The sequence below is a fragment of the Anoplopoma fimbria genome, chromosome 23 (assembly GCF_027596085.1).
Source record: "Anoplopoma fimbria isolate UVic2021 breed Golden Eagle Sablefish chromosome 23, Afim_UVic_2022, whole genome shotgun sequence".
Taxonomy (NCBI): domain Eukaryota; kingdom Metazoa; phylum Chordata; class Actinopteri; order Perciformes; family Anoplopomatidae; genus Anoplopoma; species Anoplopoma fimbria.
This window is the reverse complement of record NC_072471.1, coordinates 18,010,452-18,025,003: the sequence shown is the minus strand read 5'-3', so window position 1 is coordinate 18,025,003 and position 14,552 is coordinate 18,010,452. Positions and strand designations below refer to the sequence as shown.

At 42.1% G+C, this 14,552-nt stretch overlaps 1 protein-coding gene across 1 annotated transcript in view; it reads right to left on the bottom strand.

Moving 5' to 3' along the window:
- Positions 1 to 14,552, bottom strand: part of scube1 (signal peptide, CUB domain, EGF-like 1) — a 100,135-nt gene that overhangs the window by 76,324 nt on the left and 9,259 nt on the right. Inside the window, exon 3 of the mRNA XM_054624405.1 lies at positions 462 to 587. Coding sequence (XP_054480380.1) covers positions 462 to 587 — 126 coding nt within the window. The remainder of the gene's footprint in view (positions 1 to 461; positions 588 to 14,552) is intronic.

The window sequence follows — 14,552 nt, the reverse complement described above, 5'->3', positions numbered from 1 at the left end:
GAGCATGTTTTCTTGTTTTGTCACGGAAAAAATCGTTTCTTCTTGTGAAATTTGTGACCTAATAATCTCAGAGAATATCCACGATTTTTTTCTCGTAAATTTGAGAGATTTCTCCCATTAATTTAGCACTTTCATCTCAGAGAATAACCACGTTTTTTCCCCCAGAATGTTAGCGCGCTCACTGGCTCTGAACTTTATTTTATAACCTACAATAGCCATAATGCGCATAGATTTACCATCTTTTTATTATTTTTTAAATCAAATGGAAAGCGTTAGATTTTTGTAATACTTCTGTCCAGCTAAGCAACAACATCTCCAGATGAAAATTCCCATGATGCCACATTTAAAATCAATGATTTGTAAAGTTGGCGAGTAAACAGTAAGACTTTTAGGGGGTCTACTTTTGACCAATATCATGTTTTACTGCAAGATCAACACACAGAGAGGAGGGATGTTCTTACCCTGACAGTTGTGTCCGTCGTGGGCCAGCATGAATCCATCGTAGCAGGTGCACCTGTAGTTGCCAGGTATGTTGATGCATTCATGGACACAGCCACCATTGTAGTCGTTCTCACACTCGTCCATGTCTGAAAGAGAAAGGTGGCCGTGTTACTGACACTTGAATGACTGCAGCTGGTTTGTGATTTATTGGGGGTTTTTTTCTTGTCAGCGTGCAGCGTGATGTCACACAGCCCTTCCTGTCAGTCACTGGACACGTGAATATTTTTGTATTTAAAGGCAGGGTTGGTAATCTTGAGAAACGAGCAACTGTAAGCTAGCTTTTAAAAGTTATAGAAGCTAGAACACTAGCTTCAAACATTCCATAATCTGGGCCTTCCTCAAAAGACACTAAAACAAAATCATCATTATGAACGTATACAACCAACATGGCAACTGTCAGTTCCTACAGCTGGTAAGATAGCAGCTTGTGGAAGACTGCTAACATCCAATCATTACTTCCAGGCCAAATTAAATAATTGAACGAGCTCATTACAGTCCTGTGCAACCACAGACGCACCATTTTGTTTCTTTTTTTGTTGTCAGAGCATTTGATTCATTGATTGCTGTCAGAATGTGAAGAGAATTTCACCAAAAATATCAGAAAGAGGATTACGAACTCTGCCTTTAATGCATTTTTTGCTGGAATTTGGAGCTGTAAAGTATGAAGTTTGTTTTTAAACAGTGACGCCAAATTTATGTAAAAAATGTAAAAAGAAATCCCTGAACTAACTACACAAAAACACTTAATCAATACAGTTTTAACAGGAAAAAACTGATTTCACTAAGACATTTGACAATGTGATTTTTTTAAGGAGAATGCGGGAGCGTGTGTTTTTATTTGCATTTTGACTCATCAGTTCTATTCTACTATACTATTCACTTTGTGCCACATGCACTCTTCGGCAGTATGTGTCCAGGTGAGCGCCATTGACACTTTCAAGATTGCAGGGGGTGGGGCAGTCGGATGGGGTGAGTGAGGGAGGAGAGGAGAGTGTCAGCCGGTGTTTATTCGTCTGGGGATGCACCCTCCCCACCTCCATGCTGAGCCAGCGGAGGGCTTTCACAGGAGCAGCTCACAAGTGGTTGCCATGCGGAGCCACTTAAGCAAACAGTCCTCCCCCTCCGTGTGAACGGCAGGAGATCCGGCGGGGTGGCAAGGGAGACCCCGGCCCACTTCCCCCCCCCCTCCCCCCATACTGAGGATGACACGGTGCAGGTATCTGCCCGGGATTCTCGTTTTCCTGGCACCCTGGTGTCCTGGTGGATCTGTCTGCGGCTCCATCTCGTTCTCTCGCTGTCTCTTCCTCGTGCCAAATAACATGTCAGTTTGTTGAACACAAAGCTCCTCGTGGCATTTAACTCTACCGTCTGTCAACCCTGTTCATGGTCCCTACCTTCGCTCTATTCCCGTCTCCCACACTCTCTCTCCCTTCTTGCCTCCTCTCAAATAATTTCACACCATGGCTGCTGTCTGTGGTATACGAAAACCTAGCTCTTGTTTTACTCAAGGCAGCAATTACGGTTTCTTTTACATGTATTTGGAAAACCAATTAGTACTATGTAGATAGAATTTCTAGGATAAATAGCGGTACGTGACGGCCGTGTGTGACACTGTTGTGACTTCAGCAGATCTTTAAGTGAAACTTTAGGTCTCACATATCAGCAGTGGATGACTGTATTCTTTTTTTTTTCAACACCATTATTTTCCTGACATACGAGTCTAGACTCTGTTTCTTTGGTTCACAGAGTTTTCCTGGAAGCAGTGGAAAAAAAAACGTCAGTGACTCGAGTGGCCATGTTTGATCAATGGGCAAAGACCAAGGCTCTGAGCTGGGAATGAGACGCTGGCACACAGCGGCAATGTACGACACACACACCAACACATGGCTCTCAGCCTCCACATCCTGCGTATGGACATAACCCAGACCTGGACCCTGAGCATATACAAACACGGTCCTTCAAGAGCACACACGCACACGGAAAACAACAAAGATCTTCCATCCACCAAACACTTCCGTTCGGATGGTTAACGTCGCGATTTTAGGCTCGAGAGTACGAGATCTTTGAAAAGTCCAAAAGCGGGCAGACATAAACATGAAAAGATCCTCATCTGAGGGGGTTCCACTTGGTTAGAAACCATCATGACAAAAGCCAAATCAATGCCACATTCGGCGACGTGGAGCGCCACAGACATGTTTACCAGAAGCCAATTACACAGGCCAACACACATCAGTGCAATTTCATTCTGTTTGTCTGATCTCTGACAAAGGGAGCCTGTCTGTGAACTTGAAGGACCGTGATTGAGCCTCCATCAAAAGGTTCATAAAACTGATTTAATTGAGTCAAGTGTGTAAGAACAGTCAGAATTCCTCTTAATGGTACGGAAAACTTAAAAAAATCAATCATGGGGGGAATTAAAGAGCCTCGAGCCTTGTGTATACAAACCGCTCCTGGCCATCACTGGCTCATCCCAAAAGGCATTTGCAACCAATTAGGGCGAGCTGGAATGGGTGACTGTTTGGGGAAAAAAGGTTGTTTGGACACTTTGCTGTGCTGCCAGCTCGGATGCCGCGGTGCAGGACGATGTGGCGCTTACTCCGTGCTCTGCTTTTCATCTGTCCGAGATGAAGGGAGAAGGGAAAGACTAGGACTACTAAGGGGGGGGGGGGGGGTGCCTCACTTCTGAGGGTGAATGAAAAGCAGCAGGTGATTAATTGGTGCCTGAATTGCTTCAAACGGGCAGACTGAGACTACATTCACACTAATTTGGCAAAACTTGAAAACACATCTTCTTCCTGTTTTGCCCTGCCTTTCCAACTAAACTTGCTTTTTTTTTTTCGTTTCGCAAAACCATAGCGAAAAATCTGTCTCCAGAGTGGATGGAAGTAACTGGAAAGCAAAATGTTTGCTGAGATAAATAGGAGGAACAAGACTTTAAAAGAACACACCTGAAAACACTGGTGTGGACGTTGTGTGTGGTGGAGCAGAAGTCTGGGGATAGTCACACCAAGATTTAACTTTAATATGATGTGTGGTTTTTTAGCATGCTAGCAATGCTCTTTTATAATAATGTGAATTGTGGGGGATAGATTTAACAAACAATTGTCGAAATGAAAGCAGCAGACCCCTAGATATCAGTTCCTTGTGAGTCGGGCTCCATAAAATATCACATCCTACATTTCCCATAATGCAACCAAGAGAATCTATCCATGAGAGGCCACTTCTTTTAACTCATAGCCAGTTAGTTACACTGTGAAACATGTACAGTACAGTTTCCAAAACGCAAGTTTGTAAACCCAAAGATGACTCTGACGAGCTCAGAACTGACAAATCTTCTGCAGAGTCACAGAAGACATCATTATATTGAACTGTTTTCACAGGCTGAGTAGCACTAAACATTAAAAGTCATAGTAGGGGGTAATAGTAGGGAGTATCATCTAAAAAGCAAAGGACAATGCTTGCCAAGAATTCACAACTAAAGTTAAAAGGATTTAGGTGTTTGACTCTGGCATTATACCACCAGTTGCTTCAAATACATCTAGAACACAATACAGATTAGTCTATGTACTCCAATATTATGTGTAGTGCATTATGCAATATCTCTCTCCGTCTTCAGGCCGGGGTCTGCTGCTTAAACGAGTTCATACCAGGCAAAAGCTTTTAGCTGTTCTGAATGTCTACACTCCAAGATGGGGTGAGCCCATAAGTTGAAAGGGCGAGATACGACCGTTCAAACAGCGCACAAAAAGGAGGACAAACTGGTTCAAGGGTGGTGTATGTTAAGGTGATGGAAAGAACGGGAAAGAAAGTTTGATGCAGAAGTAGGAGCGTGTGTGACGGAGGGATTAGAGGGAGAGGCCGGCAGGGAGGAGGAGGGTGCTTCGTAGGGTCGACTCGGCCCCAAACGGTGCCACTTCCTGCCCCTGAGCTGTTGTTGACATCTGACAGCGGTGCCCCGACAGCTTCAGACCGGCTGCTGCTTCCGCTCGCAATCGCGCACGTTTTCTAATTGCCGGGGTGAAGCGTTTATGCTCCACGTCTCATCAAGTGAATTAGGCGCCTTCGCTGACGGCCCCCTCCCACCCCACCCTGACTAAGGGGCAGAGGGAGTAAAGGAGGAGAGGCAGAGGAAGGGGATGCTGCTTACAGTCCATGCAAGGTTTCTGCAGGTTTCTGTGAGCTAAATTCTATCATTTCAACTCAGTGACTGAGACTTATGGAAAAAATTACTGAAAATCTAGACTTTATACAAAGATGGACCTGTGTTACATTGTACCTAGGGGATTAAACAATTGAGAAGGGTTGTTGTAAGAAAACGGTGATATACTAATATTATACTACTACTATACTATAACAGGACTAACATTGCTATGCTCATCTGTAACTAATCCTGCTCTGATAAAAATGGCACCCTTTTGTAAAAGTCAGTTTCCGTCATAATTTGTATTTATTTATTTAGTTTTTTATTTTATTATATTGTAGATATTATTATTATTTCCCCCTCCCCCGCTTATTAATATAATTTTTGGAGTACATGTGTAAAAATGTGTACATGTAGAAAGGTATATGTTTATGCTGTACGCGTATGTACATGTATGCAGGTATCTATGTATATGCATAAATGTGTGTGTGGTGTATGTATATGTGCATGTACGTGTAAGTGTTTATATGTTAAGATATGTCCTCGCTACTAGTTAAACTATTAGTACTATTATTACTGCTATTATTATTATTATAATGTGCCTTGTTTTTTGATGTTGTATGTCCGGGACCGTTTTATTTTGTTATAAATGTAAAAATAAAATAAAGTTCAAAAATATATATAAAAAAAGCTAAATAAATTATATACTTCCAATGCCATGTAGAATGTATAATACAGCTAAATTCATGACAAAAAAATAATAAAAATCAGTGAGGTGTTATGTGGTAAGACAATGAAACAACACAGAATACAGTTGTACATTAACATTGAAGCCCAACTCAATGGCACACATTTGTTTTCCAGAGAATTTAAACAACACCAAATTAGTTTCCAGTAAATGTTGTTAATCTTCCACACTTTGATGAGGGAAGCATCATGCAAATGATGCTGGATCAAACAGCAGTACACACGTGTGAGGCAGAGCAGTGGGGTTAGGAGGGGGAGGGGGGTAGTATGCAATTTGTAACAAGTAGTATAAAACATGCACAGTCACTGTGTTGGTCCTTTAAAGTACCACAAAATTATGTTTTCATACAAATCCCCTGACTACATGTGACAAGGGTAGCCCACAGTCACAAAGCCACACACATTATCGCTCTTTAGCCTTTGTCCTCTCATAGTTTGGGGGTTTTCAGCACATTTGCAGCATGGTTCAGTCCCACCATTCATATCAATACACACACAAAAAAGGCTGATATACCCGCTGTGCACTTCCTGCCCACGACCAAACAACACACGCAAATAACTAACTAGCTAGCTAGGGGAAGGAAGTGGAGCATGCAGCAGCTATTTTTCTCAGGATTTAGTGGACCAAAACAGAGCTCAAATGAGGAAAAATACTTCACTTATATTCATCACGTGTCTAGAAACACAGCACCAAACTGCTAACGTTGCTCTGTTCTGCTGATGCGTAAATACGCAACTGTTAGCTCCCACGTTGATAAAAAATATGTCAGGTCTATGTCTGCCAGCTGTCTCCAAGTTGGCAAAGAAAAAAGATTAAAGAAGCTTTACGGACTACAAGTAATTATTTCTAGCATCTTAACTTCACATTGTGTAAACAAATCTCTCAACTCTAAAGGCTATTAGTCTCTATTTAGGTTGTTGAGCCCAGCAGCAGATGGTAAAAAAAAGTTAGCAACTAGCAAAGTTAGCAACTAGTTAGTGGAGACAGTTTACTAGACATGTAGCAAAAAATTTGATAGAAACCAAACCAGAGCTGAAAGGAGAGTGAATGTTTAACTTCTATTCAATGTTGCTCTCGCAAATAGCAAGATGCTAGAGAAGACAGTTAAATATCTACCAAGCTTACATAAACTTGGTGGAGTCCACAGCAGAGGTAAAGAGAGCAAGAAATATTTGACTTTCATTCAATGTTGCTCTGTGTCTGCCAAGAATTGTAATTTCAAATGTGAGACCCATTAGCTATTTTAGGGAGTGATAATGGCTCTTTTTTTTTTTTTTGCAGGAATAGTACAGGTGTAATTAATGACATTAACGATGGCTGCATTCCATTAAGATGTTCATTTCACAGGGCTCTGGTATTGTGCCTGCTGGTTAACTGGCACAGCTTGCTGGTACAATTAATGGAGAGAGGCCTCCGTTCAATGTTTTAGTTTCACGGTGTTTTTCTTTTTCTGTTATGTCAAAATGTATAGGCAAAAGACCTACATTTTGGGTTTGGCGGTGTATCTGTGAGCTTATTTTGAGGTTATGGGTTCCCAAGTTGGCCAAATTTAAAGGCTTTGCAGGATTTCAGGAGGTTTATGAAACAACATGACAAACAATATAACAATATCAATATAATAAACATACCATGTACTACCTGCCAGGCATCACAGCACAGAAAGACAAAGTTGGCATATACGTAGCTAGCTAACTAGCAAAACAACTATGAAACAAAGACAGCAGGCAGCACATTTCAGGTCTGTGAAGGCATTGTAAACATGGTTTTATGGTCTCAATTTCTAGTTTTAAGTCTTCTTCAATACAGCATGATGTTCATTTGGTAAATGATGGTCCATTTTGAGTCAAATAGACCATAGGGTATGCTTTAGGGTGTGGCTACCTTGTGATTGATAGGTCATCACCACAGTGATGTCTGGTCTTGGTGTGGTCCGTGTTTTCATGGTACAACTTTATCCCTTTCACAGTGGGTTTTCAGTTCATGAAAGTTAATGCAAAACCATTTTGGTTGCCTAAAAATGCTGTACATTCAATATTCAGTTCTACTTAGCTCCCTCCTCTCACGTCACTTCTGGTTGCAGAAATCCAAGATGGTAGATAGATAGATACCAAACCAAAGCAAAAAGGAGAGTTTGACATCTATTTGTTGTAAAAAAAAATAGTAGCTAGCAGCAAATAGCAACAATAGGAGCTAGCTAGTGAAGTCAGGGGAATATCTACAAAGCTCACATAATCATTGTGGAGTCCAAAGCAGGGCAAAAAGCAGAGTGTACTAACATTCAATGTTTGCCAAAAATTGTAATGCTAAACATGTGACACATTAGCTAATGTTATTAAGTGATAATGGCTCTTTTTCACAGTAGACATTTTATTGCAGGAATAGCACAGGTGTAATTAATGACATTAAAAATGGCTGTGTTATTCCAAGGCTCTGGTATTGTGCCTGCTGGTTCGCTGGCACAGCTTACTGGGATAATTAATGGAGTGGAGCTCTCATGTATGCTATGCAAAAGACCTAACTTTACATACACCCAAAACACAAACATGGTGTTTGGCTATGGGTCTGCCAGCTCATTTTGATGTCCACTAAATGGGCCAAACTAAAGAGCTTTCCAGTAAACATCATGCTAAACAAGTTCTTATAAAAAATATCATGCACTATCTGCCAGGCACCCCAGGGCAGAAGGACAAACATAGCATATAGCAGGCTAACTAGTGTAGAAGAAAGTCAAACATCCACTCACATTCCAACTCTGAAAATGGTTGTAGGTTTTCAGTTTACAACAAATAAAACAAGTTCTAATAAACCCACTGTGCAAAACATATCCAGCACCAACTGGCAACAATGTCAGCAGCTAGCTTATTGACCCAGCTATTTCTGTCAGGGTTTGGTGGAAGACAAGACAGAACTAAAAAAGAGAATGTATGTTGAACTAACATTAGTCAGGTGGCCATAAACACTCCATTCCACATGGATGTTAATGCTGCTGTGTGTGAGTTTCGTCGCTATTGTCAAACATAACAACATAGCATAGAGATAAGCTGTGTCAGTCACTTGGTCACCTTGTATAAAGCTTTCGGCAAGCCAGAAACACAACTCCAAATAAAATACAATCTCGCTCCATGTCTGCTGGAAATGATTTGCTATTATTTTTGTAGCCGTTACAATGGACTACAATAAAACAAGATGTCGGTGTGTTTTGAGGTTCATGAAATAGATTTATATTGCTGTGTGTATTTCAAAGTTCTACTAAAGTAAGCAGTACCTTTTTTTTCCACTTAGTGATGGACCTGAAGTGCAGCCACCGCCTGGCCAGTGTGACTTCCCAAACATCTGCGTCAATAGTCGTTATAATTCACGGTTGATGAACGTGACGTTTGAACACGACGTTGCAACTTATGAGCAAAAGAGCAGAGAACAGAGGTACTCAGACTTGTCTCTGAATGTAGATAAAATTAAAGACTTTAGCAACCATTTCCACTTGCTTGTATCCAAACGAGTGTGCATGTGTCATGGTATACAAAAATATATAACGCTTTGTCTGCACATCCAACAAACACTTTTGTCTCATCCCTGTGAAAGTCAGAACCAAGCTGGAGGGAATTTCTTTTCTCCCTGTGAGCATTTCCCTGAGTGACACCTCCAGCCCGCAGTGCCAGACATCATCCGTCAAAGACTGACAAGGAAGTGGCATGGAGATGCTGGCATGAGGTCACTGCATCTATATATATATAAAGCCTGAGCCTCAATGAATCCGACCTGCTCCACTGAGTCTGAGTATGGGAGAAGCAGACGAGGGAGAGGGAGGGAGGTGCGCGGGGCGGAATCTGTGTCGGGTGGGTCGCATTTGTGTGCGTGTGTCTGTGGGCTAGCCAGTGAGGAGAGCGGCCGGCTGATGACGGAGGTGCAGACGCCAGGCAGACAATGGCCTAGTAATTGTCTGCCACTATTCCCTCTCGCCCTTTCCACCCGCGCCGTCTCCCTCGCCATCCCACCCTCCCCATGAGATGCTCTCTCTCTCTCTGTGTTTCAGTAAAGCAGGTCAGGTGGCTCAGAGTAAAATAGGAGCTGCAATTACAATCCAGTCTCGAGCTGGCAGGGTTTCTTTCATCATATGTTATGATCTTACAAATCAAATGAATGCCTGAAAGGCACAGTACGGCCCCCCACACTCAACCCAGACAAAGGTGCACATGTTGGATGAACCACAACTTGCCGAATAGATGACAGAGGACGTCGTGACTTTTCATCCAGAGAGATGCTGAGAACTATTAGTCGTCATTGTTGTCCTTGTATTTCCCTCTAAGGCAGGGGTATCCAATCAAAATTCAAAGATGTGCATTTATAGAAGATTTTGTAATGTCTAAATTGCCTACCCCTACGTCCATCAAATACATTCAAAAACACACATTTCCATATCATTTCGACAATATTTAAAGGATACTTTTAACATACAGACGCACTTTACTCTTTCGGAAAACAAATAGATGTCTTTACCCTAAATAAAAAGTCCTAGGGCATCTAACTTAAGATCTACATTTAAAGTAAAAGAATAACAGACAGAATCTTCTGAATAAAATAAATAAAAGTGATTTCTTTTTAGAAAAAGTGTTTGAATATTGGCTTGAATTGAGTTAGTGCCATTCTAATGCTCATGTGTAAGTAGCATTTCTTTGAGTTAATAATGTTCACATTGGAGAAAGCTGACTGACACCTGTAAGTCGATACAAAGATTTTTTGATTGGACCAGAGAGGACAGTCTGAAGTCAGAAAGTAGCTGGTCAGTTGCTTCATCTCTCTCACATCTCTCTGACCCTATAGTTCTCTCTAGCCAAACGTCTATGAATGTAAAACAATGGATTTGATTGGTTCAATTAGGTGAGGCTATTAACCGTATTAACTGTATTAGCTGCACAGGGATATATGGCTGTGACAATCGCGGGGAAAAAAATCCCTATTTTCTCAGGAATTTATCAGACATTGGACGGATCCGCATAGAACCGTCACTCAGTCTGGGTTCCGACCTTGACCCGCCATTTGGTGATGCCAGCTTTAAGGCCATTCTGAGACTAACACCACGGCATTGACACAACGTTTATCACGATGTAAGTCACCTGATGGTACCCTGCGTTGACTAACGGGTGCGAGCACAGGAGCCAATGTAGCACATAAGTTATCTGTAAGAGAGGTAGACCATGTGTGTGTGTGTGACTGTCCTCATCTGTATGTTTCTCACTGAATTCAGAACTCACCAGAAACCCCAGCTCTTTCTGGTATTTCCCTCAAGTCTCCCTCTTTTACCCCATCGTCTATGTGTGTTTACGTGTTTTACGTTTCACTTGATTTATTATCTCAGTAAACATTGTAAAGTTGTAGTTTTTGGTCTCAATATCTAGTTTCAAGTCTTCTTCAATACAGCATGATGTTCATTTAGTAAATCATGGTCCATTTAGAGTCAAATAGACCATAAAGCAGGTAAGCTTTAGGGCGGGGTTACTGTGATTGACAGGTCACTGTCGCTACCAGAGACGTATACAGCGTCACTACGTCACTCCTTCGCATTCCAAGTATGGTGACTTCCGTTATGACGACGGCAGTAACGGCAATCCACAAACCAATGGGTGACGTCACGATGACTATGTCCTCTTCTTATATACAGTCTCTGGTCTGTATAATCAGTCAAGTCTATCGCAGTTGTGACATAATTTTGTTCGTTATCCGATAAACTAATTGGCTCAGAACGATAAACTGCACAGCCAAACCTTGTGTTTTAGAACAGTATTATAGTGTTCCAAGTGACATTTTCTTCTACCTGCTTAATACTTAATTAGCTGCTCTGGCAGAGAGATAAAACCTTGCACTTCAAAAGAGAACCAAATACACACACAAGTGTGTTTGTGAGAATGGCGATGGCAGAGGCTTGAGTGTCAAAACACATAATGAGCGGGAGGAGAAGAGGCTTCTATTCAGGCGGCGCTGATGAAAACCAATCAATTAGCCGGTAAGTGACAAATGCTGAGTAAACACGGGGCTGCTTCTGCAGGCCTCTGACAGCTCTGTGGCAACCAGTCAGATCACTCATCCCTCTGGATCCTTTTTCTTTAACAAGCCAATCAATCACACTTTTAACCAAAATAGTAATGCCAAACTTTAAAATGAATTAAAAATGTAAAGACTTGACATTTCATATTGTTGTTAAGATGGGTTTTTCAGCAGGAATGCCGTCACTTATGTCCCAAAGCCCATTTAGTTTTTCGGCTGTGAACTCAGGAAACTCAGAAAAGTCTCTTCGATTCAGTGATTCATCTTATCATAAGAATTTTTAACTCTCAGTTTGGTAAACAAGTGTTCACAACAGCCGGTTACAGTTTTGCTGGATCTCTCTATAAACAGGGAGACAACTCTGGCCCTGTTCTACACACACACACTAGCATGCAGTAAAGCAGGCCTGACTGATACACAGCTCCTCCCACATACTATTCATTTGACAGCACAGGGATAAAAGTTCACATTTTTCCATAACGAACCGGCAGTATCAGCTTGTGGAAAAGTCTACAGAGAGGGCAGCGTTCATGAACGCCAGATACTATTTCAGCAGCGAGCAGAATTACATTAATTCAAGGAAAACGACTCATCTGAGAACACGGTCCCGTTGGGAGCACCCACGGTTAGCGGGAACACACGTGGTCACCGTTTCGGGTGAAACTCGCAGTGGCTGGGATGTGGTCCCCACTGAAGTCCTGCTGAACCAACAGGCACCTCAGCTCTCGGCAGGACAATGCCGCCTGAGAGCTGCTAATTTGTAGTGGCGAAGTGTAGCAGAGGCCGAGAGCACAGGTCATCTCCCTTGGTCACCGGGCTCGAATCCCAGCCGGTACAAAAGCACAAGAGCGAGCCAATTTTTGTCAATGCGGAGCCACACAGGCCGCATCCCTCTGGAACCTCTAAAGGGCACGTTAATAAATCATGTGTTCATCCACAGGATCCATGTTCTGGTGGCTTTCTTTAGAAAAAGGAAAGAAAAAAAATTCTGATTCCAAATTTACCAAGTCACAAGATCTTAGAGCTTTTCGATCTCGACAACGCTACATCAGGTTTTTTGCCCGACCCAGAAACATTTAGCTTTGTGAAAAGTTGAACCATGTCACATCGTTGCTTCTTTAGTGCTCAGCTCTCATTGCCGTTGTGTTTCTGCAGTGGTCTTCCCTGAAACGCACTGCAAACAATTCTGAATCACTTACTCTGAGTCAACAGGATTTTCCAGGGAAATATCTGTGAAAACAGATGTTATTATTATTGAGTGTTATTTTAATTTGGGATATACCAAAGAAACAACGGGATATATGGCCAATCTTGAACGTTTTGGAGTGCCAATCAAGTTGTTATACATCTGATCCTGGTCCAAATCTGCAAATATTCAGTATTTGCCAATTAAGAGGGATGCATCGGCTGCACAGTTAGACTAATGTAGGCTTGTATTAAGGCCTTGTTCAGACAGAGATTAGACAACCGACGACGCACCTTAAGCAACATACCCACACCATCATATGCCCCGCGCTCTTCCTTCTTGATGTTATCAATTCCAGCTTGTTACCTTTGCGTGGTAGTTGGGGGAATCATAGGAGTTTGCCCATCCAGTCTACATGCCTTTTGGGGTACTTGGAGAAGGTTTACGACCAAGTGATGTGGGGGGTGATGCTATGAGCCATCAGGTGATCATACAACCGGAGTGAGAGCTTTGTCTCGGCACAAGTTCAAACACGTTTTCGGTTGGAGTTGGACTCAGTTATCCATTGTTACAGATTCTGTTTGTGATCTTCACGGACCGGATCTCAAGGTCACAGCTTTTTTCTGTCCTGGCCCCTCAGTGGTGGAATGAACTCCCCACTGACGTCAGGACAGCAGAGTCGCTGCCCATCTTTAGGCGCAGGCTGAAAACTCACCTCTTCAAGAAGTACTACCCTGAGCCTTCCTCGTAGCACTTATTGTATTAGTTTGTTGCACTTATTGTATTCGTATTAGTTTGTTGCATTTACTGTATTCGTATTAGTTTGTTGCACTTATTGTCTTCGTAGTAACTTGCCTCTGCACTATACTTTTGCTCTGGTTTATGCTTTTAGATGCTTGTTTAAGAAAGGAGATGCACTTATGACTTCTGGCGACTAGTAGTTCTCTTGAATACCTATGTTGAATACACTTATTGTAAGTCGCTTTGGATAAAAGCGTCTGCCAAATGACTGTAATGTAATGTAAATGTAATGTAATGGGCAGCCATGGGGAGAATAGTGTCCAGTTTAGGGACCTCAGAATTGTGTCTCTACTCTTTGTAGATGATGTGGGTCTGTTGGCTTCATCGGACTGTGACCTCCATCATGCACTGGGGCGGTTGACAGTGAAGAAGTTGGGATGAGAATCAGCACCTCTGAGTCTGGGGTCATGGTTCTCTGCCTGAAAACGGTGGATTACTCACTTTGAGTTTATATGAGTCGCTGCCCTCAAATCAAGGAATTCAAGTATCTCTGGGTCTTGTTTACTAGTGGAAAAAATGGAACGTGAGATCAACAGGCTGACTGGTGTGGCTTCAGCAGTGATGAGCTTTGAGTAGGAAAGGATAAGATCACGGATACCAGAGGCCAAAATAAGTTCCCTGCTAAGGTTAGTTTGACTCACTCTTAAAGATAGGGTAAGGAACTCAGACATCTGGAGCGAGCCTCACCGCAACCTGCCCGCACATAAGTGGCAGAAGATGGATGGATGATCAGATATTAATATTTTGCCTCCCCCCCTTATCTGATGAGCCTCTGGATAGACATACTGGCTGACAGTCACTATGATATTATACTGATAGAACTCATTTTTGAGTAGATGCCCGAAGGTATATTTGTTTCCAATGTGTTGTCCATGCTTTAGGAATACATATACATGTATGCAGTACATACACCTAGAGACATCTGCAAAGAAACCTTGAAGTACTTCCCCAACACACCACTCACATTCTTTAGGTATTTTGTGCTAGTTGTTACATTGTATGCATACTGAGATTAAATTGATAAAAAGGGATGGTTTGGATTTTTAGAAGTACTCAGTCAGTAAATAAGTTAGGATTCACCAAAGTCACACAATAACACAAACAAACTAACTGTTCGAGGCAGCAGTAGAACG